This window comes from Leptopilina boulardi, unplaced genomic scaffold (assembly GCF_019393585.1).
Source record: "Leptopilina boulardi isolate dan_hultmark-lab unplaced genomic scaffold, ZJU_Lbou_2.1 LbouV2_325, whole genome shotgun sequence".
Classification (NCBI taxonomy): domain Eukaryota; kingdom Metazoa; phylum Arthropoda; class Insecta; order Hymenoptera; family Figitidae; genus Leptopilina; species Leptopilina boulardi.
This window is the reverse complement of record NW_026137891.1, coordinates 5,576,019-5,601,162: the sequence shown is the minus strand read 5'-3', so window position 1 is coordinate 5,601,162 and position 25,144 is coordinate 5,576,019. Positions and strand designations below refer to the sequence as shown.

General features: G+C 28.6%; 4 protein-coding genes across 7 annotated transcripts; 2 read left to right on the top strand and 2 right to left on the bottom strand.

Annotated features, from left to right (window-relative positions):
- Window positions 1–13: 13 nt before the first annotated feature.
- LOC127284611 (U4/U6.U5 tri-snRNP-associated protein 1) lies at window positions 14–15,643 on the bottom strand. 2 transcript variants are annotated; one of them, XM_051310142.1, is made up of 12 exons: window positions 15,600–15,643; window positions 3,048–3,285; window positions 2,508–2,950; window positions 2,303–2,431; window positions 1,805–2,224; window positions 1,579–1,726; window positions 1,184–1,455; window positions 1,035–1,122; window positions 767–965; window positions 510–696; window positions 287–441; window positions 14–222 (listed from the first exon to the last, which is right to left on the bottom strand). In XM_051310142.1, the coding sequence occupies exons 2-12, from the start codon at window positions 3,223–3,225 to the stop codon at window positions 195–197; spliced, it is 2,247 nt and encodes a 748-aa protein (XP_051166099.1). In that variant the 5' UTR covers window positions 3,226–3,285; window positions 15,600–15,643; the 3' UTR covers window positions 14–194. The 2 variants fall into 2 exon arrangements, with proteins under 2 accessions (XP_051166099.1, XP_051166098.1); XM_051310141.1 differs by lacking the exon at window positions 15,600–15,643 and having other exon boundaries at window positions 3,048–3,727.
- Window positions 15,616–16,369, top strand: LOC127284618 (splicing factor 3B subunit 5). 2 transcript variants are annotated; one of them, XM_051310155.1, is made up of 2 exons: window positions 15,616–15,763; window positions 15,973–16,369. In XM_051310155.1, the coding sequence occupies exon 2, from the start codon at window positions 15,974–15,976 to the stop codon at window positions 16,229–16,231; it is 258 nt and encodes an 85-aa protein (XP_051166112.1). In that variant the 5' UTR covers window positions 15,616–15,763; window position 15,973; the 3' UTR covers window positions 16,232–16,369. The 2 variants fall into 2 exon arrangements, with proteins under 2 accessions (XP_051166112.1, XP_051166111.1); XM_051310154.1 differs by having other exon boundaries at window positions 15,716–15,848.
- LOC127284616 (exosome complex component MTR3-like) lies at window positions 16,306–17,634 on the bottom strand. The gene is made up of 4 exons (XM_051310152.1): window positions 17,348–17,634; window positions 16,970–17,223; window positions 16,757–16,903; window positions 16,306–16,689 (listed from the first exon to the last, which is right to left on the bottom strand). Exons 1-4 carry the CDS (start codon window positions 17,493–17,495, stop codon window positions 16,372–16,374), a joined length of 867 nt encoding a protein of 288 aa, XP_051166109.1. The 5' UTR covers window positions 17,496–17,634; the 3' UTR covers window positions 16,306–16,371.
- A 140-nt stretch (window positions 17,635–17,774) lies between these two features.
- On the top strand, window positions 17,775–23,089 carry LOC127284614 (malonate--CoA ligase ACSF3, mitochondrial). 2 transcript variants are annotated; one of them, XM_051310145.1, is made up of 9 exons: window positions 17,775–18,074; window positions 18,325–18,471; window positions 18,562–18,799; window positions 19,012–19,320; window positions 19,523–19,880; window positions 19,949–20,094; window positions 20,160–20,399; window positions 20,469–20,647; window positions 21,176–23,089. In XM_051310145.1, the coding sequence occupies exons 2-9, from the start codon at window positions 18,343–18,345 to the stop codon at window positions 21,362–21,364; spliced, it is 1,788 nt and encodes a 595-aa protein (XP_051166102.1). In that variant the 5' UTR covers window positions 17,775–18,074; window positions 18,325–18,342; the 3' UTR covers window positions 21,365–23,089. The 2 variants fall into 2 exon arrangements, with proteins under 2 accessions (XP_051166102.1, XP_051166103.1); XM_051310146.1 differs by lacking the exon at window positions 21,176–23,089 and adding an exon at window positions 20,789–20,905.
- The last annotated feature ends 2,055 nt before the right edge of the window (window positions 23,090–25,144 follow it).

Here is a 25,144-nt window from a genome sequence, read left to right as displayed (position 1 = left end):
ATATATATATATATTATTTTTCAAAACCTTTATTGGTGAATAGATACAATTGAAAGAAATTCAAAATTTTCAACATTATAATTGAAATATTGATAACCTAGTGAAATTAATCATTAATTTCCAATGTTATTTTTACACCTAAAAGTTTACAAATGAAAAAAAGTTACATAAGTTTTTTTGTAACAGTATGTACATCAGTGTTTAGACTTGGATATACTGGCTCTGAAAGTAAAAAAAGGTAAATTAATATAAAATTATTTTCAAAAATATCTAAAGATCTACTTACGTCTGTGACTGTTTGCTGCCACTTAGATGAATATACGGTGATTGTGTTTCCTTTTGTTTAGCTTGAAGTAAATTCAAAGTTCCTAATGGCGTATCAGTTGAAGACATTCGCTTCATAAGCACTTCTTGTTCAGATTTTTTCATTCTCTTTTCCACCTGAATTAAAACAAAAAATTATTAATACTGTCATTACTAATTATTACGAAAATTTTGCAAATACAGACCTTATTCTTTCCTGGACCTTTTCCGTGGAATTTATGTGAAAGATATCTAAAAGCTTCCTTTGCACTTAAAACATGTCCATCGTCATCGATATATTCCAATTTCACATTTGGTTTAAAACAATCCTTATCCTTGAATTCAGACGTCGGACCATTGAATCGATCTCTTCTTCCAAATTTATCATCATCGCTGAAATCAAAATTAAATATTAATTTTGTTTTTTGGAACTCTATAATATCTTTTGTAATTTTTTAATTACCCATAAGTTTTATCCTCAATGGAATAATTTTGCGCTTGCAAATGTGCAAATCGTGATGCTGATGGACGATTTGAATCTTCCTTTTGTAAATATCCTTTACTAATTGCTAAAGTCAATGCTCCTCCAACGCCTTGACCTAGAGAAGGTTCTACATCCAAAATTGGAGCTTCCAATGCAGCGGGTTCAATAACTGATTCTTCTAAAATAAAAATATTCTGTAGTTTTCCTTCTTCTTAACAGAAAAAGAATAAACAAACAAAATTCTCACCAGTTTCGACACTATTCCAAGCTCCACGTCCTGATTTATCATCATTTTCGCCCATATTGTCGTCCTCGATCTCCTCTTTTTGAAAATCCTAAAAATGAAAAAATTTAAAAAATAAAAAACAATTACAAATATTTAAAATATTAACATACCATTAAATCTTGAACGTTTTCTTCTCTGTTTCCAGAAAGACCATAAGTAGGAATATCGCCAAGTGTTCGACAAAATTCAGCTGTTGAATTTAAAACAATGTTACCAATCTGACTACTTTCTTTTTCAGGATCTGGTTTTATATTTGAAACAACTTCCTCAATGCTTGCTGCTTGTAATGTTTTTGAATGTTTCGCTTTTTTTCTAGCAAGTTTCAAATCAAATTCCTTGTCTTCTTCTTCGATTTTTATTCCGGATATGTTTTCTGGTGGCGCTGTTCATTGAAAACGTAACTAAATTGCCAAAAAGTAATTACATGACTAGTAATGGCATGTATTTTATAAATTACAAAAAAAAGTAGTCACAGCCCTTGATGACTTAAAATTCAAAAACTCACCTTCATAATCGTCAACATCCATTATATCATCCTTAGGTTTACTTTCAATTTTACGATTTCGACGACTTCCTAAATCTTTCAAATAATCATTCGAATCAGGTACAAGATCCGTGGCTTTGAGCATCTTTTTCGATCTAATTTTACGAATCTGTAATAAAACAAAAAAACAAATTACAAAAATTATTACAGTATTATAAAATGAATATTTTGCGGTTGCAAATCAAACCTTCTTTTTCGGTTTTTTAAATTTGGCCATTTCCTCTTCATTATAATATTCACTTGCAAGTTTTGGTTCGGCAAGTTTTAATGACTCTAATCTTTTGTTTGCCAATCGCTGTTTTACTATTTCTACTTGACGTTCTTTCATTTCTTTAAAATTGTTAACACCTAAGGCAAAACTTTCTTTTTTCTGTCCATCAATCTCTTCGTCATACTTTTCTAAAACTGTTTTCATAGGCATTCCAAATTCATCGAGATTATCTTCTTCATAAGCATCATAACCGGGCTTTTTCTTTTTGTTAATAACGCTTCGTTTGTAACGTTCATCATCCAACATGTTCACATTTACAAGAACATCATCGTCTTCATCAAGAACACCTTGATCTTTTAATGTTAAAATTGTTGTTCTACCCTCTTGAAAATTTTCCTATAAAAATTCAATGGATAATTTTCTGAAACTTTAAATATAAAACTAATTAATACTAAGTATAATTTTTGTACTTACAACATCATGTTCGACTCTCAAACCTTTCAAGTCCCTTGTTGAGTAAGCTTTATGTCTTTCACTTTGTACCTCCTCTTTTACCAAATTCCCAATGCCAAATTCTTCATCTAATTGATCCAACATCTTTGCCTAAAACAATAATTGTTTCCATTAATTTTAATGAAATAATTTTCTCCTTTTTGGTGCACAAAACAAAAATTTTTACCCTCTCTTCTGCTTTTTTCTTTTCCACTTGCATTTTTCGATTTTTTTCAATCCAAGTTCTAGCATCATCCTCCGAATCACTTTCGCCAAGTTTTTTAACTTTTGCCAATTTAGTTTCAATTTGTCTTTTTTCACGCCAAATACTAAGTTTCTCTTTAATTTTCTTAGCTCTCGCTTCATCTTTCTTATTTGGTGCTGGTTTATGATGAAATTCGCCCAAATCATCTTTGAATACATTGAGATCGGATTTTGGTGCGTCATGAACATCCAAAGGAGCTAAACCAAGTTTTGCTCTCAATTTATTTGTTTCTTCAACAGATAAAGAAAGTTGTGATCCACCACTTTTTGGAGAAGGACTCTTTTCTCTTGATATATCTGGAGGTGGAGGTGTTGGCAAATGAGCTTTTGATATTTTTGGAGGTGGAGGCGCGCTGACAATTTCAACTAAAATATTGAAAATAATGTTACAACGTATGTATATTTGCTTCGGTAAACAAACAAACAATAAACAATTTATCATTAATAATAATTAATTACTTACTGTCACTGTCATAATCTTTGCGTTCTTTCTTCTTGTGCTTTTTATGATGCCTGTGTCTTTCTTTATCACGTTCAACGCGTTCAATTCGTTCAACAGAAATTGAACGTGAACGACTTCTATGTCTCTTTTTCTTTTGCTCACGACATTTATCAGATTTATGACGTTTATTTGAACCCATTTTTTAATAGCTTCCAAATTATTTAAGAATTATTTAGAATTTAATAACAACACTGAAAACAGCGACGTGAAGTTGGCACCGCAAACTCATTAAATCATTATTAAACTATATCAAATCGTTTGGTAATCGTATGGTAGTGTATGGTAATCAGTTTTAATTGTTTGGTAGTAAATATTAAAAAAGTTATTTAAATTTTAAGTTCAAAGTGCTAACTTCACGGTAGCACTACACTATACAATTTTTTAAGATAATTCAAAGTGGTAACGTTTGGTAGTTGTTTGGTAGTGATTGGTATCTACTTTCTGATGTTTGGTAGTAAAAAAAAACTAAAATATAACATAAAAATAAATGTACAATGATGAACAGGACTGTCATGCTATTCAACATTACGCATGCGCATGACGGTCAGCCATTATGAATTGCCGGCAAAATTTAAATGCAGAACAATTTGTTTAACACCACTTTGGTTAAATCAAATACATGTATAAAGATAAAAATTAAATAAATTCAATTCTCTTAATAAAAAAAAAATATTTTGTATAATTCGTCACATTAAGTTCTTAAAAAAATAAAAATATTTTCTTTAAGTGCTGCAAGAGAAATTATCGTTTTTCAAAATTTCTTTTTTCCCTACAATCCCTGACTGACACAGACGTTTGGTATTGCTTTTTCATCGTTTGGTATTAAAAAATTAAATTGTTAATTAATTAACTATTAAAAAAAATTTTTTTTTCTTTGAGTGCTGCAAGAGAAATTATCGTTTTTCAAAATTTCTTTTTTCCCTACAATCCCTGACTGACACAGACGTTTGGTATTGCTTTTTCATCGTTTGGTATTAAAAAATTAAATTGTTAATTAATTAACTATTAAAAAAATTTTTTTTTTCTTTGAGTGCTGCAAGAGAAATTATCGTTTTTCAAAATTTCTTTTTTCCCTACAATCCCTGACTGACACAGACGTTTGGTATTGCATTTTCATCGTTTGGTATTAAAAAATTAAATTGTTAATTAACTAAAAATGAGAAAAAATTTTTTTTCTTTGAGTGCTGCAAGAGAAATTATCGGTTTTCAAAATTTCTTTTTTCCCTACAATCCCTGACTGACACAGACGTTTGGTATTGCTTTTTCATCGTTTGGTATTAAATAATGAAATTGTCAATTAATTAAATATTAAAAAAAAATTTTTTTTCTTTGAGTGCTGCAAGAGAAATTATCGTTTTTCAAAATTTCTTTTTTCCCTACAATCCCTGACTGACATAGACGTTTGGTATTGCTTTTTCATCGTTTGGTATTAAAAAATGAAATTGTTAATTAATTAACTAGTAAAAAAATTTTTTTTTTCTTTGAGTGCTGCAAGAGAAATTATCGTTTTTCAAAATTTCTTTTTTCCCTACAATCCCTGACTGACACAGACGTTTGGTATTGAATTTTCATCGTTTGGTATTAAAAAATTAAATTGTTAATTAACTAAAAATGAGAAAAAATTTTTTTTCTTTGAGTGCTGCAAGAGAAATTATCGTTTTTCAAAATTTCTTTTTTCCCTACAATCCCTGACTGACACAGACGTTTGGTATTGAATTTTCATCGTTTGGTATTAAAAAATTAAATTGTTAATTAATTAACTATTAAAAAAAATTTTTTTTTCTTTGAGTGCTGCAAGAGAAATTATCGTTTTTCAAAATTTCTTTTTTCCCTACAATCCCTGACTGACACAGACGTTTGGTATTGCTTTTTCATCGTTTGGTATTAAAAAATTAAATTGTTAATTAACTAAAAATGAGAAAAATTTTTTTTTCTTTGAGTGCTGCAAGAGAAATTATCGGTTTTCAAAATTTCTTTTTTCCCTACAATCCCTGACTGACACAGACGTTTGGTATTGCAATTTCATCGTTTGATATTAAAAAATTAAATTGTTAATTAATTAACTATTAAAAAAAATTTTTTTTTCTTTGAGTGCTGCAAGAGAAATTATCGTTTTTCAAAATTTCTTTTTTCCCTACAATCCCTGACTGACACAGACGTTTGGTATTGCTTTTTCATCGTTTGGTATTAAAAAATTAAATTGTTAATTAATTAACTATTAAAAAAATTTTTTTTTTCTTTGAGTGCTGCAAGAGAAATTATCGTTTTTCAAAATTTCTTTTTTCCCTACAATCCCTGACTGACACAGACGTTTGGTATTGCTTTTTCATCGTTTGGTATTAAAAAATTAAATTGTTAATTAACTAAAAATGAGAAAAATTTTTTTTTCTTTGAGTGCTGCAAGAGAAATTATCGGTTTTCAAAATTTCTTTTTTCCCTACAATCCCTGACTGACACAGACGTTTGGTATTGCATTTTCATCGTTTGGTATTAAAAAATTAAATTGTTAATTAACTAAAAATGAGAAAAATTTTTTTTTCTTTGAGTGCTGCAAGAGAAATTATCGGTTTTCAAAATTTCTTTTTTCCCTACAATCCCTGACTGACACAGACGTTTGGTATTGCATTTTCATCGTTTGGTATTAAAAAATTAAATTGTTAATTAACTAAAAATGAGAAAAATTTTTTTTTCTTTGAGTGCTGCAAGAGAAATTATCGGTTTTCAAAATTTCTTTTTTCCCTACAATCCCTGACTGACACAGACGTTTGGTATTGCAATTTCATCGTTTGATATTAAAAAATTAAATTGTTAATTAATTAACTATTAAAAAAAATTTTTTTTCTTTGAGTGCTGCAAGAGAAATTATCGTTTTTCAGAATTTCTTTTTTCCCTACAATCCTTGACTGACACAGACGTTTGGTATTGCATTTTCATCGTTTGGTATTAAAAAATTAAATTGTTAATTAACTAAAAATGAGAAAAATTTTTTTTTCTTTGAGTGCTGCAAGAGAAATTATCGTTTTTCAAAATTTCTTTTTTCCCTACAATCCCTGACTGACACAGACGTTTGGTATTGCTTTTTCATCGTTTGGTATTAAAAAATGAAATTGTTAATTAATTAACTATTAAAAAAATTTTTTTTTTCTTTGAGTTCTGCAAGAGAAATTATCGTTTTTCAAAATTTCTTTTTTCCCTACAATCCCTGACTGACACAGACGTTTAAAATCATAATTGTAAAATTGTTTGTTATGAATGCAGTTGTGGAGGGCAGAAATGAAGATTAAAGCATTAATATACGATTTAATTATATTTTACTGATAATTTATTCCTTACACCTTTGCACTTATAAAATATATTTTAAAATATGATTTTAATTTTTTCGCATTATTTGGTTGTTCTACAAGAGGTACATTATTCACGTCTAAACTAAAGGCTCAGTCTAGTGTTAAGGCCAACGCACAATAGGTTCGCGAAAGTTGTTTGCAAACGAGATGCATGAGATAGAAAAGGATACGAATATATCTCTGTCCTGTTTTAACTCATGTGTCACGTTCGCGAACGTCTTTCGCGAAGCTATTCTGCTTAGGCCTTTATATAAACGATAATGGCTGCCTGCATGCAGCTAAAAAGGTGTGAGAGCTTCTTAACTTACGTCAAGAAGAGAAAGAGGATTGCGGTAAATTGCAGATGGATTACTGGCACGTTCTTCTCTTAGAAGTTATGAGAAATTACGAAGTTTTTTTAAATTACTTGTTTTCGAAAGGCATAAGAAGAATTTTTTCGCAAAATATATTCGGGGACGTGAAACATGAGTTAGAAAGGGGCATAGATATATTCGTATCCTTTTCTATCTCATGCATCTCATTTGCGAACTATTGTGCGTTGGCCTTAAACTAAATGGCCATAGTTATTGTAATAGAAATGGAAAGAACATATAGGGTGTTTTCGGGAGTTGCTGACAGTATACTGACAGTAAAAAATTACCCAATCAGAATAAGCATGCTAATGGATCAGCCAATCACAATATACTGACAGTATACTCACAGCAACTACCGAAAACACCCATAGTGCGCACACACAACTTAACATTGCAAGCCAGGGTTGCGAATGTAATATACCTCAGGTAAATAACATAGATCTGTATATAAATTTTCAGAATGCCAATTTTTTTTATTTTCGAGATATTAAATGTCAAAGATTTTATGTCCGCGCGCGCCAGTGTTAAGGCCTATAGCACAAGAGAAACGTACCGATATCGTAATCGCAAACGGAAGAATTAGTAAGAGAAGAACAACAATATCTATCCTTCTCCTACTATCCTTCTCTAACGCATTCTTCCGTTTGCGATTACGGTTACGTTTATATTCTGCTCAGGCCTTATTCTGAGTTACGCGTAATTGAGCAACCCTGCTAATCGCCTTTATGCTTTTCATGTAAATGCTGCTGTAAGAAAAGTGTGTCTATGAATCAGCCTTTAATATTTCATCTCTTTTGGGTTTCCCTTTATCTGATGTGTTTTAGATACGTTTAAACAATTTTGACGTTAAAGTTTATTCTATCAATTAATGGTTTAATATTATTTATCAAGTGCATTTCTTATTTATATTATTACTTTTTTATAATAATCAATTATTTATTCAATATGTGATTAATTTCGGTGTCTTTGCTGATGGTCAAAAAATGGCCTTGTACATTATGCTATAGTAATGAAGTTTATAGAATTTGATAGTTTTTATGGTAAGTATAATATATTTAATTAATAACAAAAACTGTTGGTTTCGTTTTATATATTGTTTTTTCAAATTTCAATTTATTGTTTTTGTAATTTATAGACTTTAAAAAGTTGTATTTGACAAATTCTACGACACGTGCAACTCTTATCTACCTTATTAGTTCTGAAGCTGCTCAAAATTTTAAAGGTAATGTTTACAAAAATAATGTTATAATTAGTAATAAAACTTTTTGTGTTTATGTCATATCGATGTAAAAATACATAGAACAAAGATTTAGAGTAAAAATAAGAAAGATGGTTAACTTTCGATACAAATCATTGATGCTTATGTTGCTTCTGTATCTTTAATCAGAGTATTTAAATAATATATTTTCTTTTGTAAAAAGTAAGCCAAAAGACAAAAATTAATTTTTTTTAACTTTTGAATAATGCTGGATTTTTTTAACCATTTTTATATATATATACATATGTTCGAAAATATTAATGTCCTATTTCAAAAAGTTTTAAAATAAATAAGATACACATACAATTTTCCTTTTATTAAAATTGCAAGGTGTTCTGATTAAAAGTGTACATAGGTGATTCTTCGCGAAACGCACAATTTAGTTATTGCTAATATTAAAAATTTTTGTTTTAAACAAAAATTAAATTATAATCTGCAAGGTTTGTGGTCAAGAATAAAATATCCGTGGTAAACCTGACAAAATATTCATAACGCAGAAGAAAAACTGATTTTTCAAACAATTAGCGATTTTCATTCTGTTTCATATTCAGGTCCTTTATTTTTACTAAACTAATACTACTACACTTTAGTTGACGTAAAATATTAATAATTGAACCTCCCAATTCTATAACTCGTTTAGCGCTCGGCCGGACGCTCTATTAGTAGTCGGGTAGCAGGGAGCGTCAATGGCTCCCTTGCAGCTACCTGACTACCAATAGAGCGTCCGGCCGAGCGCTAAACGAGTTATAGAATTGGGAGGTTCAATTATTATCTTTTTTTGCGAAATATATTGAAGGCTGTACCATGACGTTTTGTACCTTAAACCCGCTTTTAAAAATAAATTATAAAATTTTTAATGAAAACGATAATTGGCTTTTGTTTCTAAACATAGAAATTAGTTTCTTACGTTGAGTTCATAAAATTATGTGCAACTAATTTCTTAAATAATACGAGGGACATTAAATTATGCGCCACGCTGAGAATCACCTATATGTAATAAGTGAATTTTTTACATATTTATTATGAAATTTTAGTTTTTATAATTATATTTACAAACAAAATTTGAATTTTGTAAAATAAGAACATTTGTAAAATATACTTAATATTTATTTAAAAAAATACATCTATAAGCTTAAAATTTAGAGTGTAGATATAAATTGTAAAATAGTTTTATATAATAATGTAAAAATGAAATTTATAATTGTTTTTGTTTATTTAGATGCCGCGAAAATCCAAAGTAGAAGTATCTGCTGCAATTGATGCCATTTGTATTTTCGGAAATGAATTAAAAGATGGTAAACTACCAGCATATACTGATGACTTTTACACTAAAGTTGCACAAGCTTTAGAAAACAAATGGAATAGACATAATGTTTATATTAATTTAAAAGAAAATAGAAGAGAACTGCAGACTAAAGTTTTCGAAATATTGGGCATTGAAAACATATTGAAAAAAGAATCACCTACCATTTCTAATTCTTCAGATGCAAACAGCTTTTCAGGTGATAATGAAAAAACAGATAAAAGTGGACATTCAAATTATTCGTCGCAGTTTTCTGCTCCATTATTAGATGGCGAAGAAATTTTTGATTTAATTATTCATCAAAAATTGTGGAAAGAAATGCAACCCGTTTTAAAAAATTACAATGGTAGGGAAGATTTAGTTTTAGCACCCGGAGTGTGGACCGATATAATTGCTGACGAATTCTGGAAGCAATACAGGATGCCGTGCGCATTTTCGTTTAAAAAACATTTCATTTCTAAATCTGAAGATGGTAATAATGCATATCTTACTATAATTGGAAAATGCAAAAGTAAGAAATGCAGTAATAGATTCGTTGCTGTGGCAAAAGAAAGGCCGATTGGAGAATCAGATTTGTGGCTACAAGTTAAATGTGTCGACACTAGGTTAAAAGATCATGATGAAGTGAAACGTCAATTGCGATTTCGAAAACGTGAAGAAATAGGAAAAATGGTTTTAAAGGATGGTGCTGCAAACACCCGTCGAAAAATTGCTGCAGAAATGCAGAATATAGGTGACATTCCTGCTCCTATTCTTTATAAAAACGAAGTTTTAAGAAAAGTTCTACAGGAGTTAAAAGACAAGGAATTAAATGTTGATCCAAAAGAAGGTACTGATCCTCTAACCATCTTTTTAATGCTCCAAAATAGAACACCCTATTGTGGTTCTATCCGACATATTTCTGCAAGTAAATTTCAAGTTCAATATTTACTACAGCAGCAAATATTTGTTTATAAAGAGTACAGCCGTTTATATGCAGATAGAGCTACAATATCAATTGACAGTACTGGCAGTCTCGTAAAAAAGATCGACTTACCTGACGGAATTAAATCACCTACAATATTTTTATATGAAATTGTGATAAATTTTAGTAACATCACCCTGAGTGTAGGTCAGATGCTGTCAGCAGCACAGGATACAATAAGTATTTCTTATTGGTTACTTAACTGGGTAAAATTAATTAAAACTGTTCCTAAAGAAGCTGTTTCAGACTATTCTAAAGCACTATTGGGAGCCATGATGTTGTCTTTTAATACCATGACGTTGAAAGAGTACATTCAAATATGTTTTGAATTATTAACTAATAATGAAATGAACAGAAAGCGTGTTATAAAAACATACATCCGAGTCGACGTAGCACATCTCATCCAAATATGTTGCAGATTAAAATGCTTCGCCAAATGCAATAAAGCCGTTAAAGATTTCTACATAAGATGTGTCGCATTGATGGTGTCATGCGAAGACTTCAATCAATTTCAGGATATTCTGCTTTGCACAATCATTTTAACACTACATCATTATGACGGCAACTTGGTAAATAATATTAAGGAATCTCCAGCAAAAAGTGCAAGATTAAAACTATTAAAATGTATGTCAATAGAAGAGCATCGAGCGTTCAAATTGATTCCGCAAGAAGACAGCGAGGATTTTCAAAAGAGCTTCAAGAAACTTCTTGCTTCTGGATTTGATCCGAATGATCCTCACTGTTTTATTAATCAAGAGGTGGACGCAGATGTGAACATTTTAAAATGGTTGGAAGATTTAAAAAAAAAAGCTGAGATTGGCATTCACGAAAAATACGAAGAGGCTAATGCTTATTACATGCCACAATTTTTTAAGCATATTTTTAATTTGGCCAAAGAATTTCCACTGTGGACAGCCGTGAATAGAAAGCATTTTAATTCACCTTACGTTCGACCTTCAAGTTCTTGTGTTGAAGGTGCTTTTGGAGAGTTAAAGAATAACATTTTAAATAATGTTCATGGAGCTATTCGAAGTGACAAATTTTTTAAAATCGATTTTGAAGCTTCGAAAGCTCAATGCTTAATTGCTGCGGCAGAAATTGCAAAAATTCAAATGCAAAACTCACTAGTCGACGTTGTCCTTGACAATAAACAACGAGAAACAACGGAACAAATCACAAATCTGAAAAAAGATACTAAAACTACACTAATGGATGACTTACTAAGTTTTGATGAGAATTGCATGATTCCAAAACACGAAAGTACGCGACTTGATTTGGAAGCAGAGATTCAGACAGATCTTCCAAATTTTTCTGAGATAATTAACATTGACTTATTTGCCTTTGAAAATTGGAAAAATAAAGCAACAGAAGAAATTCCAATATTAAACTCACAAATAGTTGTTGCTGACACAAAAACAAAAAACATTCTTCAACAAAAGCAGTCTGAAAATTCGATGTTAAAAACTGTAGAAGAAATTCCAACATCAAACTCCCAACTAGTTATTACTGACACAAAAGCAATAAATATTCTGCAACAAAAGCAGTCTGAAAAACCGATGTTAAAAACTACAGAAAAAATACAATCTGAATTACCAAAAAAAAGTTGTGTAATAGATAAGAATTTAAAAATATCGAAAATAATAGAACAAAAAATATGTAAAAAAAGGAAACTGCAATTTACAGAACGAAAACCCTCAAAATTTTTCAAAAAATGTCCCAACATTTTGACGACACAAGATGCAGCTATAGCTGCTGCAAAAGTTAATATAAAAGACCCATTATTACTTAATGGTAATAAATTTTCTCAACCCATCAAGATCAATGGGCAAATGTTCATGTTAACAAATTCATGTCCATTTGATTCAATTGCCCAAATTTTACTGACTCTTACAATCGATAGTCCCAAATATCTACTTCACGTTGAAGAGTCGACTAATGAGACTTTAGGGTTTATTTTAGTTTTTTTGGAGCATGGAGCAGTAAACCATGTTTATGGATTACGATGTTTATTATTAAAAGACTTTAACAAAAATTCAAGATGTGAAAATAAATCACTTCTAAAGTTAAAAGATTCTCCATACATGCTTCAAACTGTTGACACTTATTGTAACGTCACAGAAATGTGGGAATTTCTTATGATATCAGAACCGAGTCTTTATATAACATTAGTATATCCATGTGGTAACTGCAAGGTAGAAGGCGAAATCCCTTCTATTTTTGTTAATCACAAAATTATTGAAACTGAAGGATTTCAAAATCTACAAAATGCTATAATTACACAGTTAGAATCAAATCTTGTTCTGTGCAATAGAGATAAGTGCGGATTCAGCATTTCGACGAAAATTATTGTTAATCGTCATCTTTTTATTGAACTAGATATCAGAGAAACAAAAAATATAAAAAAATCATTAACATGCAAAGTGGAAGATTTGCCTTTGCACATAAACTTACATGGCGAAAAATTAAGGTTTGTATTCACCTTATTTAAATAAAATTAATAATTACACCAAAATTAAAATATACTGAGACTCAAATAAAAAAAATTATAATATTTAAATCAATAATTATATTCCATTTTAGATTGGCTGGCGTAATCACTTTCCACGGTAACCATTATATGGCGAGGTGCAGAAGATTAAACGGTCAATGGGAACTGTATAATGACTGCAGTCAAAAAGTTACAGTATGTAACAAAAAAGAAATAATAACACCAGCAGCAGCAATTTACGTTAAGTGCGACTAATAATTTCCAAATTATTAATTGATAATTTAGGTTTAAATTGACAAAAGTATTTTTATACAGTATTATTGTTCCAAAGTTACTGATAGTTAAATTATTAAAGAAGTTAATGATAGTTGAATATCATTGCCAACACGTAACTATGCGTTTCAAATATTTAAATTAAAAAATTTATTCGAAGTGTTAATGTGTTAATTTTAACATCATAAATATATTATTTTTCATTTTTAGTTAATTAACAATTTCATTTTTTAATACCAAACAATGAATAAAATGCAATACCAAACGTCTGTGTCAGTCAGGGATTGTAGAGAAAAAAGAAATTTTGAAAAACGATAATTTCTCTTGCAGCACTCAAAGAAAAAATAATTTTTTTTAATACTTAATTAATTAACAATTTCATTATTTAATACCAAACGATGAAAATGCAATACCAAACGTCTGTGTCAGTCAGGGATTGTAGGGAAAAAAGAAATTTTGAAAAACGATAATTTCTCTTGCAGCACTCAAAGAAAAAAAATTTTTTTTAATAGTTAATTAATTAACAATTTAATTTTTTAATACCAAACGATGAAATTGCAATACCAAACGTCTGTGTCAGTCAGGGATTGTAGGGAAAAAAGAAATTTTGAAAACCGATAATTTCTCTTGCAGCACTCAAAGAAAAAAAATTTTTTTTAATAGTTAATTAATTAACAATTTAATTTTTTAATATCAAACGATGAAATTGCAATACCAAACGTCTGTGTCAGTCAGGGATTGTAGGGAAAAAAGAAATTTTGAAAACCGATAATTTCTCTTGCAGCACTCAAAGAAAAAAAAATTTTTCTCATTTTTAGTTAATTAACAATTTAATTTTTTAATACCAAACGATGAAAATGCAATACCAAACGTCTGTGTCAGTCAGGGATTGTAGGGAAAAAAGAAATTTTGAAAAACGATAATTTCTCTTGCAGCACTCAAAGAAAAAAAAAATTTTTTTAATAGTTAATTAATTAACAATTTAATTTTTTAATACCAAACGATGAAAAAGCAATACCAAACGTCTGTGTCAGTCAGGGATTGTAGGGAAAAAAGAAATTTTGAAAACCGATAATTTCTCTTGCAGCACTCAAAGAAAAAAAAATTTTTCTCATTTTTAGTTAATTAACAATTTAATTTTTTAATACCAAACGATGAAAAAGCAATACCAAACGTCTGTGTCAGTCAGGGATTGTAGGGAAAAAAGAAATTTTGAAAAACGATAATTTCTCTTGCAGAACTCAAAGAAAAAAAAAATTTTTTTAATAGTTAATTAATTAACAATTTCATTTTTTAATACCAAACGATGAAAAAGCAATACCAAACGTCTGTGTCAGTCAGGGATTGTAGGGAAAAAAGAAATTTTGAAAAACGATAATTTCTCTTGCAGCACTCAAAGAAAAAAAAATTTTTCTCATTTTTAGTTAATTAACAATTTAATTTTTTAATACCAAACGATGAAAATGCAATACCAAACGTCTGTGTCAGTCAAGGATTGTAGGGAAAAAAGAAATTTTGAAAAACGATAATTTCTCTTGCAGCACTCAAAGAAAAAAAATTTTTTTTAATAGTTAATTAATTAACAATTTAATTTTTTAATATCAAACGATGAAATTGCAATACCAAACGTCTGTGTCAGTCAGGGATTGTAGGGAAAAAAGAAATTTTGAAAACCGATAATTTCTCTTGCAGCACTCAAAGAAAAAAAAATTTTTCTCATTTTTAGTTAATTAACAATTTAATTTTTTAATACCAAACGATGAAAATGCAATACCAAACGTCTGTGTCAGTCAGGGATTGTAGGGAAAAAAGAAATTTTGAAAACCGATAATTTCTCTTGCAGCACTCAAAGAAAAAAAAATTTTTCTCATTTTTAGTTAATTAACAATTTAATTTTTTAATACCAAACGATGAAAAAGCAATACCAAACGTCTGTGTCAGTCAGGGATTGTAGGGAAAAAAGAAATTTTGAAAAACGATAATTTCTCTTGCAGCACTTAAAGAAAATATTTTTATTTTTTTAAGAACTTAATGTGACGAATTATACAAAATATTTTTTTTTTATTAAGAGAATTGAATTTATTTAATTTTTATCTTTATACATGTATTTGATTTAACCAAAGTGGTGTTAAACAAATTGTTCTGCATTTAAATTTTGCCGGCAATTCATAATGGCTGACCGTCATGCGCATGCGTAATGTTGAATAGCATGACAGTCCTGTTCATCATTGTACATTTATTTTTATGTTATATTTTAGTTTTTTTTTACTACCAAACATCAGAAAGTAGATACCAATCACTACCAAACAACTACCAAACGTTACCACTTTGAATTATCTTAAAAAATTGTATAGTGTAGTGCTACCGTGAAGTTAGCACTTTGAACTTAAAATTTAAATAACTTTTTTAATATTTACTACCAAACAATTAAAACTGATTACCATACACTACCATACGATTACCAAACGATTTGATATAGTTTAATAATGATTTAATGAGTTTGCGGTGCCAACTTCACGTCGCTGAAAACGTTTCTTGTCATCACTAAAACATAACCTTCTAAACATGACATCAATTATCTTAAGTGAAATACACAAGTGCAAAAAGTGTCCAATTTTTCTGATTGGCTGTTCAAATTATCGATAGTATCGAAGTAGCCATATTGCTACATTCAGATCGTTCGTGACAGTTCATGTAAGTTGAGGTTATCTTTGTGTTGTGTTTAGGAATTTTAGAGAATTATAAAAAATAATTTGTTATTCACTAAAGAGGATTTCAAGTAAGATAATAAAATATGTATTTCATTACAAGATTGTTAAATTTACATTTCTAAATTTAAATTATGAATCAGTAAACTTATTTTACTGAAAACTTTTTTTATAAATATTCTCTTGCGATTGCAGAATGGGTGAACGATATAATATTCACAGTCAACTGGAGCATCTTATGTCAAAATATATTGGCACTGGACACGCTGATACAACAAAATATGATTGGCTTGTAAATCAACATCGAGATTCTTGCAGTTCATATATGGGTCATTATGATCTTCTTAATTTCTTTGCCATTGCTGAAAACGAAGCTAAAGCACGCGTAAGATTCAATCTCATGGAGAAGATGCTTCAACCATGTGGACCACCTCCAGAAAAGCCTGAAGACTAAGGAAAAACAATCCTACTTTCTATTAAGGACCTTATTTAATATGACTCATTTAGGTATTATTTCAATAATATACATTTTTACGTCAATGTAAATTTATTATTTAAAAAATATATATAATTAAAAATAATTTTATACTAATTTTAAGTTTCCATTTCATTTTGACTTGACTCTTGGTTCGTAATTTTTAATGATTTTGATACAGATTTAATTAATGATTGTTGCATTATTGGAAATATTTTCTCCTCAGCTTTATTAAGTTTTTCTGTTTGTGATTTTATTGATTCCACATCTAAACTCCCAGTAAAAAAGAATTCAGAAATTTGTGAATGTTGTGTCATCGATGCTTGTACAATGAGACCGTGATTATTTTGTTTTTTAATCTCATTTTTTGATAACGAAAAACACAGTGATTCTTCTTCTGATGTTGGATCGAGAAAAATAACTTCGTCACGAATTCCCTGTGAAAAAAAAAGTAATAATGAATTTTATAATCTATGTTAAAATGTGTATTATTAAAATTTATACCATTGTTACTGCTGTTACGAGACCAAACATTGGAACATTGGCATTAGACAAAGCTAAACTTGCAGCCATAATTGCAGCAGCTAACGCTGATCCACCATTTTCGAGAACTAGTGCATAAATATCCACTTGAAAATTCGGAAATTCACTCTGTCAGAAAAATGTAATATTAATTTATAGTTAAGAAACGTAGAATTAAAATTGTTATAAACTTACACGACACACTGCTGGTTCCAATGCTCTTTGCATAACACAGCTATATTCCTTTTCTTCAGAATCTTGTTGATGAATTTTTCTTTTAGACGTGGAAAAAGTAGCAAATTTAAATTCACAAAATAATTCACCTTGATGTGAATAGTTGCTTTTATTTGGAATTTCCCGTGGATCAAATACTGAACATATTACTTTAGTTCGACCCATTTCAATATAAGCAGAACCCTTTGCTTGACTCACAATTCCAACTTTGACAACTAAAAATTATTAAAATTTTTGAAAAATATAGGTTAGGTTTTTTTTGTATACATAACCTCAAAAAAAAGTGACATTTACATTGTCATTGTAAATTATTTCAAACAAAATCTATAAAAATCTTACACATTTTTCTAAGTTCATCAAATTTTCTTCCATCTTCCCTTTTTTTTAAAGTATTTTCTTGAGATATGCCTTTTGCACTTTTGTCAATATAAACACTGTAAGGAATTGATACTTCGGGACCATTAATTCTTCTCTGATCTACTGGCATTTTTTATTTAAAAAATTAAAATATTTCACTTGAATACTTATATGAGCTTTTTAATTAAATTAAATAACAATACAAAATACACAGGTGCACGTGTTTTAACTGTTTACACTCAGCGCCATCTTGTTTTTCTTTTGAAGTCAAACTTGATTGGCGGTTATAAAAAATAAAACTTTTGAATAGCCAATCAAAATTATTAATAAATAGAGCATCATTATTTAAAAAATTTAATTTTACATAAAATTATATAATTATTAAACAAAAAAAATAAAACTGTAACCAGTTTACTATTTACAGTTTGTATTTATATAAACTCAGATTTATTTTGATTTGTTTTGAAATTTTAAGCTTTCTATAAAAATAGAACACACAGGCCAGTAGTATGACAGAGATGACAGATTGTATCATATGTTTCACCTTGTCTGTAAATTTACTCATTCCCATTTTAAGTTAATCTTAAATTGCATTTAAAGGAATAAAAAAGTGATAGAAGTGAAGTTTTGTTTCTTTGGAATTATTAAAAAAATATAATTTTCTAAGATCAAAAAGCTTTGAATTGCAATTATTTGTTGATCGACACAGGTGGGCGTAATTTCATGCGATTTTAAAAATTTTTTGTGACGTAATTTGGAGACATAAAGGCGCCTTATTTATATCACATTTATTATCAAATTGCTTATTTATTTTTAAATATTTGCATCTCATTCTTTTGTAATATTTCTATTGTTATCGTTCTTGCCGGCATGTTTTAAGGTTATATTTCTAAATAGCTTTTAATGTTTGTTGTTTTCAATAAAAATGATTAAAATTATTTCTTCTCCATAAAAAATAGAAATAATTGGAATAGATAATGAGTTCTATATTTAGAAGAAAGTTGTTTTTATTTTTTAATTCAACAATTCGAACTCATAAACCCGTTGTTTCGCGAAGAACACAATACAGCAGAGCTGCAATTAATTCCACAACTGATATAAATCAGGTAAAAGTCTTATCAAGAATGTTAATTAGTTCTATTTTTATCGATTTAATGGAAAAAACCGAATTTTCTAATATTAATTATTTTTTTTAGTTTTCAAATGATGTTGTTCCCGTTTTTAAACATGCAACTCAATTTGGTGATAAAACTGCACTACGTGATATGCATGGCGATTATACATATCGTGGTATTTTCTTGAGTGCAAAACAATTTGCTAATGAATTAAATAAACTTTTTGGTGAAGGGCAACAAGAACGAGTTGCATTTTTAATGCCAAACGATGCTTCTTATGTTATTGTTCAATGGGCCTGTTGGATTAGTGGTCAAATAGGTATGATTTTTACAAAATTAAAAAAATTTTTTTTTTAAGGATTAACTTGATCGAAGCTGAAGTACGCAACGTTTATGATAAACGGTTTTTAAAGAAATATTTTTTAGGCAAAAAATAATAGAATTTTTTATTTTAAAAAATTATTTCTTTAAAAATCGTTTATCATAAACGTTGCGTACTTCAGCTACGTTAACTTGATAAAATATTTTCAGCTGTACCTTTGAGCGATCAACATCCACCATCTGTTCTTGATTATTATATTAGTGACGCTGATGCAAAAGTGATTATTACAACTATGGAATATTTACCTTTACTTGAATCAGTTGCAGAAAGAAGTAAAAGACGTTTAATAGTTTTCGATGATGTACTTCGAGTATCAGCAATGAAAGTTGATGGAAAAATAGAAAATAAAGCTGAGCATGAATTTGAAAATTCTCTCGATGCAGGTGTTAAGGGGAATTTCTATAATAATAGTAATGCTATGTTTATTTATACATCGGGAACAACGAGTAAACCAAAAGGTAATTATTTTAATAATTTTAAAAAAATTTTAAATAATTCTATTTTTAAGAATTTTTTAGATTGCTTTTTTTGTTATGTATTTTTGTTTTGTTTTGTCTTTTGCCTTTTAGTTGAGCAAAAATGTTTAGTTAAAACATCATATTTGTAGGTAGAAATAAAGTTGGTTTCAAATTAAAGTAATACTAAAAAAAATTAATTAAGGTGTGGTTCTAAGCCATAAGAATCTACAGGCCCAAGTTAATTCATTGGTGACTGCTTGGAATTACAACAATAAGGATATTATTCTACATACATTGCCTCTAAATCATATGCATGGAATTGTAAATTTACTCTTGTGTCCATTATATGTTGGTGCACGTTGTATTATGTTACCAAGATTTGAATCATCATCAGTTTGGAGTCAATTAATTGCTATTAATTTACAAAGTTCTGAACGAACAAACGTTTTTATGGCAGTGCCAACTATTTATATGAAATTAATACAAGATTATGAACAACTTTTTAGTAAACAATCAAAAATTAGGGAGTACATTTATAATGTATGCAGTACAAAAATTAGGTAAGTTTTAATTTTTTAAAATTTGCAATTATTTTATTAATTTAATTGATACATTTTTTTTTTTGCAGATTAATGGTTAGCGGATCAGCTCCTTTACCTAAACCTATTTTTGATAGATGGGAAAAAATAACTGGACATCGTTTATTGGAAAGATATGGAATGTCAGAAACTGGAATGACTTTGTCTAATCCTTTGGATGGCGAACGCATTCCAGGTAAATATTTCAAAAATCAATTTTTTGACGTAATTTGTAATAAATTTTGAATTTTTATTTTTCAGGAACGGTTGGAACACCTCTGCCAGGTGTAGAAGTTCGAATAACAAAATCAGAAGCGCAAAGTGGTTCCGATACGGCAGTTCTTGTTCATGGAACATCAGAAAAGAGTAATGTTGTTTTGAAATCTTCTGATCCTGTATCAGGAGATCTTCAAATTAAAGGTCCAACTGTTTTTAAAGAATATTGGAAAAGACCAGACGTGACTGCAAAGTCATTCACATCTGATGGATGGTTTAAAACAGGTAATTTTTTTAAAATTAAATTAAAATCAAAGAAAGCAGATAATCTAAAGAAAATTTTCCTTCTTTTAGGCGATACTGTTCAGTATGAAAATGGAATATATAAAATTCTTGGTCGCACTTCAATTGACATTATAAAATCTGGAGGTTACAAAGTCAGTGCTTTAGAAGTAGAAACAGTAATTTTGGGTCATCCTGATATTATCGATTGTGCAGTTGTTGGAATTTCCGATTCAACATGGGGCCAAAAGGTATAATAATCTTCTAAAGTATTCACTTTAGGCCTCTACAATTTTACGACCAATATATATGAGACCCTTTAAAAAGTATAAATGTGGTATAAAATTTTTAATTTAGTAATTTTTTTTTTATCATTTTATCACGATTTATAGAGGAGAAGAGTAAGATGACTACCCGATGACGCAAACACGAAATTTAAGTCTCAAGAAATGAAGGCAAGCTCGTGACCCTGTGTTTTACAGAAAAAGAAAAAAAAATGCCTTTCAATTACGGATTATAATTTAAAATTTCTTGAATTTTAATTGTTTCCATTTTGTATTTTAACCTTGAAATTAATTTATTATTTATCTAACACTAGTTTCGAAATGATAAGTGAATTATATTAAATTTAACAATTGTTATTAATAATTTTCTTGTTATTAATTTCCATATGGGAACAAAATAACAAGGGCTCTCAGTTTCCATTTAATTATATAAAATTGTTATCATTGAAAAAACTATATTTTGCCTTTAAAAAAGAATTTGATTTTTGATTATAGGTCGCAGCTGTTGTTGTATTGAGAGAAAATACAGAAGTGATTTTATCCCAATTGAGAATATTTGGTAAAGAATCATTGCCTCACTATGCAGTGCCCACTGTTTTAAAAGTAGTTGAAAAAATTCCCAAGAACAATATGGGAAAAGTTAATAAGCCTTATATTTTGACAACAATCTTTGAGGAGAAATAATAAGCATTTTTTGTATACCAAAAAAGAAATGGAATGATGGAGAACACTGTTTTTTTGACTTTATATAATATATTCATATATATTTTTAGAATATGGTGCGTTGTATAAGAAGAAAAAAAATCGTAAGTTATTCGATATTCATTTTTCTTTTGAAAATTAATAATTTCAATTATTTAAAAAAATTGAAAATGTAAGTCAATAAGGGATAACGAATTATTTGAGAGTTACTTAATTTTATTCATAAAGCAACAAATCAAAATTTGAAAAAAAAATTTCGTTGAAATGTTTTCATTTAATTTTGTATATTGAATTAAATGAAAACAAGTTAGCAACGAGCATTTTTGATATTTTGTTTTAATACATAGAAAAATATTTTTACTACCAAACTTTGTTGAACTTAAATTTATTTAGACTGAAGTAATTGAATTATTTGGTATATATATAATTCTTGGTGATATAATTTTTTATAACATTGGCTGTAAAATTCTAATCAGAAATATAATTTTATTTGAAAAATAAAATTAAATCGAACAAATTTTAATAAAAGTAATTTTTAATTTTTTTTAGTTTTTAATAAAAGTATTTTTAGTTTTTTTACTCAAAATGATAAAAATTAAAAACATTTCCTGGATATCCTATAAAAATCTCCATTAGAACTTTTAAAACCAATGGCATTGTTCTGAAAACTAAATTCATGCATTCTTTACATTTTTTGAAAGTTACGAATCGTTTGGAATTTTTTGGAAAAATGCGCCAGGGTATATTAATCATTTTTTGCTTTTGTTAATTTTCATTTAACCGAATTTGTTTCAAACAAACGACTTTTATGTACATTATAATATTTTTTTATAAAGATGATGATAATAATAATGAAAGAAGCATTTTTTTTAAAAAGAGAAGAAAAACAATTAATATTATATCTTAAAAGGTGGTCCATTGACAGTTCTATTGGTTTCTATATCTATTAATGACTGTTTTTTCACGTGAAGACTAAAAACAGCCGACAAAATATGAATAGTTCCCGCGCGCACTATACTCAAGAATCCCATCTTAAATTTCTCCCTCTCTGCGGACATTTAACAAGCTTACATCTTCAGTTTTCCAGGAAGGACAACATTAACGGATAAGAGATGAAATTCCATGTGTTGAAGAGATGGCAAAAGCGTATGCTTCTTCTTCTTCTTCTTCTTTTTCTTATTATACCAAAGATGAGGACGATCTATACATCGCCAATTTTTGTCTGTTCAAAAGGACATGAAAGAAGCCGATCAAAAAATCCAGGATCCAATTCTTCCAGGGGGGTCTCCTCCTCGAAACCGGATGGAGGTTTCGTTTATGCAAGATTATTCAGCCCGAGAGAGTGAGAGAGAGAGAAGGCAAAAATTCTTCTTCAGGTGGTTAAAAGTTTTCCTCTTCTTCTTCTTCTTCTTCATATATCCTTTTTTTTAGATGGAAATTCTGTTGCGACATATATAACATATATTACAAAGAGAGCCGATGAGAGATCGCCGGGTGTGCAACCAAAAGGAACACCCGGGGGTTAAAAGCGGTAATGTCGGGCGTTAAGAGAGATTTTTCGTTTTCAACATTCTTCCTACCTGAAATTTTGTCATTAAGACAGCGGGACCATAATGGACGAGTGAATGAGTGGAGAACTCTAAAATCGTGTTGCCGGGAAAGAAGAAGAAGAACAAGAAGAAGATGATGTAAAAAAAAAGTAGAAAAGGTCGACAAGTGAGTAGTATATTGCTTTGAGGATGATACACTCGACGAGAGAGAGATTTAGAGGGAGCGAGTTTATCTGTTGAAAATAAAGCCATTACCTGGATAGTACATGGTCATCTTTGAATCCACACACAGAGGAGAAGAAGAAGAAGAAGAATGGTGGGCGGGTTGACTGAAGCAAGGGGGGTCCACAATCAGAGAGAATGAACAGTAGTGGATGTCATGGGACACGAGCGGACCCATATGTGTGCTTTGTGAGAATTTCTACTCCTATACTGGGTGTCTCATCCTCGTAAAAGAATTCATTATTAAATATTATTACATCCCTCTTTGGAATCAGGGTGGCCACCCAACCGAGAGAATCGGGAAAAAACAAGGAACTAAAATTTTACACTGGGAGAATTTTTTAAATTTTTTCATCAAGTCGTTTATGAGATATGAATTTTTCAAAATTTAAGAATTTTAATGATTTTTTATTTTTGAATGCTCGTAACCTTCTTATAAATGCATCAATTTTAAGTTCTTTTTTCAAAATGTGTGTTTTTAACTGAACTTTTCAAAAATTTCATGCAAAAATTTATACAATTAAAATTTAATATTTTTTTTGTGATTTAAACTTTAAAATCATGTTCTTAAAAGTGTTTGTATTCTTTGATTTGTTTTTAATTTTCAAAATCAGATTTATTTTTACGAATTCATTTTTTTATTGCAATTTGACGTCAAATTCAAATTTATTTTTTGATTGCAATTTAAAAATCAAATATTAATTTATTTTTTTGTAATTTAAAATCAGATTCAAATTTCAATCAAAAAAAAAATTAATCTTTAAATTGAAATGAAAAAATAAATTTGAATTTAACGTTAAATTTCAATAAAAAAAAATTAATTAGTAAAAATAAATTTGATTTTGAAAAAAAAGTCAAATCAAATTATACATAATCGACACCATGGTCTGGTTGTGGGAAAACGATTTTTTCAATATTTTCAAAATTTTGAATTGAAATATTTCAGGACTTTTTTTTATGGTTTTCACTATAAAAATCAAATTTTTGGGTATTGTCACTTCATTTTCATAATCAACGCATCAAAATACATAAAAGCTTAAAAGTTTTGTAAAAGGAAGTAGTTTTTTTGAAAATTAAAAAAAAGTCGAAGGATACAAACAGTTTTAAAAACAAGATTTTAACTCTTAAATTACGAAAAATATAGTAATTTTAATTTTTGATGACATTTTTGAAAAGTTCAGTTAAAAACACACATTTTGAAAAAAAGTTTTAAAGTTGGATGCATTTTTAAGGAAGTTATGAGAATTCAAAAATAAAAAATCATTTAAATTCTCCAATTTTGAAAAATTCTTATTTCGTAAATATGTCTCCATGAAAAAATTTTGAAGGATATACTGAAAGAAAATTTATTTCATTGAACTAATCGGTTACTTATTATCAAATTAATATTTATATGTACCAAATAATTATTATTGGAGTCAATTAAATGATATTTGTTTCAAAATTATTTGTTCAAATACAATTTATTTGGTTCAAGTATAAATATTTATTTGATAATAGTCAAGTAATCAAGTATTTGAATTAAATAAATTTTTTTTCATTGTACAAAACGGTAATTTATTGAAACGGTCCTTTAAAATTAAAATATATTAATTTTCAGTGTTTTGGACCAATTTATTTAATTTACAACTATGCATATTACATAAAAGTAATGTTTTGCTCACAGTTAAATTGTAACTAAAAACTGGGAGAAATCGCTCATTTTTACCGGGAGAAAACCGGGACAAGAAGTATAAAAATAGTGGCCATCCTGGGAATTTGCTCTTTTAATTTCAAAATTATTTCAACTTTTCGAAATTGTTTTTTTATATCAAGTAAAGAAAATTCTAATGTAAATTTTGAAACCTACATGATTCTTTCAATTATTGGTATCATAAGAACAATTTTTGTAAATTTTGTTTTTCCAAAAAATAATTTATTTGGTATAGCGGATAAAAATATTGATTTTTTTCAAAAGAAGAAGAAGATTTTGATAATGAAGAAGAGGGAT

Excerpts from the sequence above, each read along its gene's own strand:
- LOC127284611 (XM_051310142.1), bottom strand. The coding sequence starts at position 3,225 with ATGGGTTCAAATAAACGTCATAAATCTGATAAATGTCGTGAGCAAAAG. Across the intron at positions 2,225-2,302 it reads TGAGAGTCGAACATGATGTT|GAAAATTTTCAAGAGGGTAG; the intron begins GTAAGTACAAAA and ends GAATTTTTATAG. Across the intron at positions 1,456-1,578 it reads GGATGTTGACGATTATGAAG|CGCCACCAGAAAACATATCC; the intron begins GTGAGTTTTTGA and ends TTCAATGAACAG.
- LOC127284618 (XM_051310155.1), top strand. The coding sequence starts at position 15,974 with ATGGGTGAACGATATAATATTCACAGTCAACTGGAGCATCTTATGTCA.
- LOC127284616 (XM_051310152.1), bottom strand. The coding sequence starts at position 17,495 with ATGCCAGTAGATCAGAGAAGAATTAATGGTCCCGAAGTATCAATTCCT. Across the intron at positions 17,224-17,347 it reads TGATGAACTTAGAAAAATGT|TTGTCAAAGTTGGAATTGTG; the intron begins GTAAGATTTTTA and ends AATAATTTTTAG. Across the intron at positions 16,904-16,969 it reads TGGAACCAGCAGTGTGTCGT|AGTGAATTTCCGAATTTTCA; the intron begins GTAAGTTTATAA and ends TTTTTCTGACAG.
- LOC127284614 (XM_051310145.1), top strand. The coding sequence starts at position 18,343 with ATGAGTTCTATATTTAGAAGAAAGTTGTTTTTATTTTTTAATTCAACA. Across the intron at positions 19,321-19,522 it reads AACAACGAGTAAACCAAAAG|GTGTGGTTCTAAGCCATAAG; the intron begins GTAATTATTTTA and ends AAATTAATTAAG. Across the intron at positions 19,881-19,948 it reads GTATGCAGTACAAAAATTAG|ATTAATGGTTAGCGGATCAG; the intron begins GTAAGTTTTAAT and ends TTTTTTTTGCAG.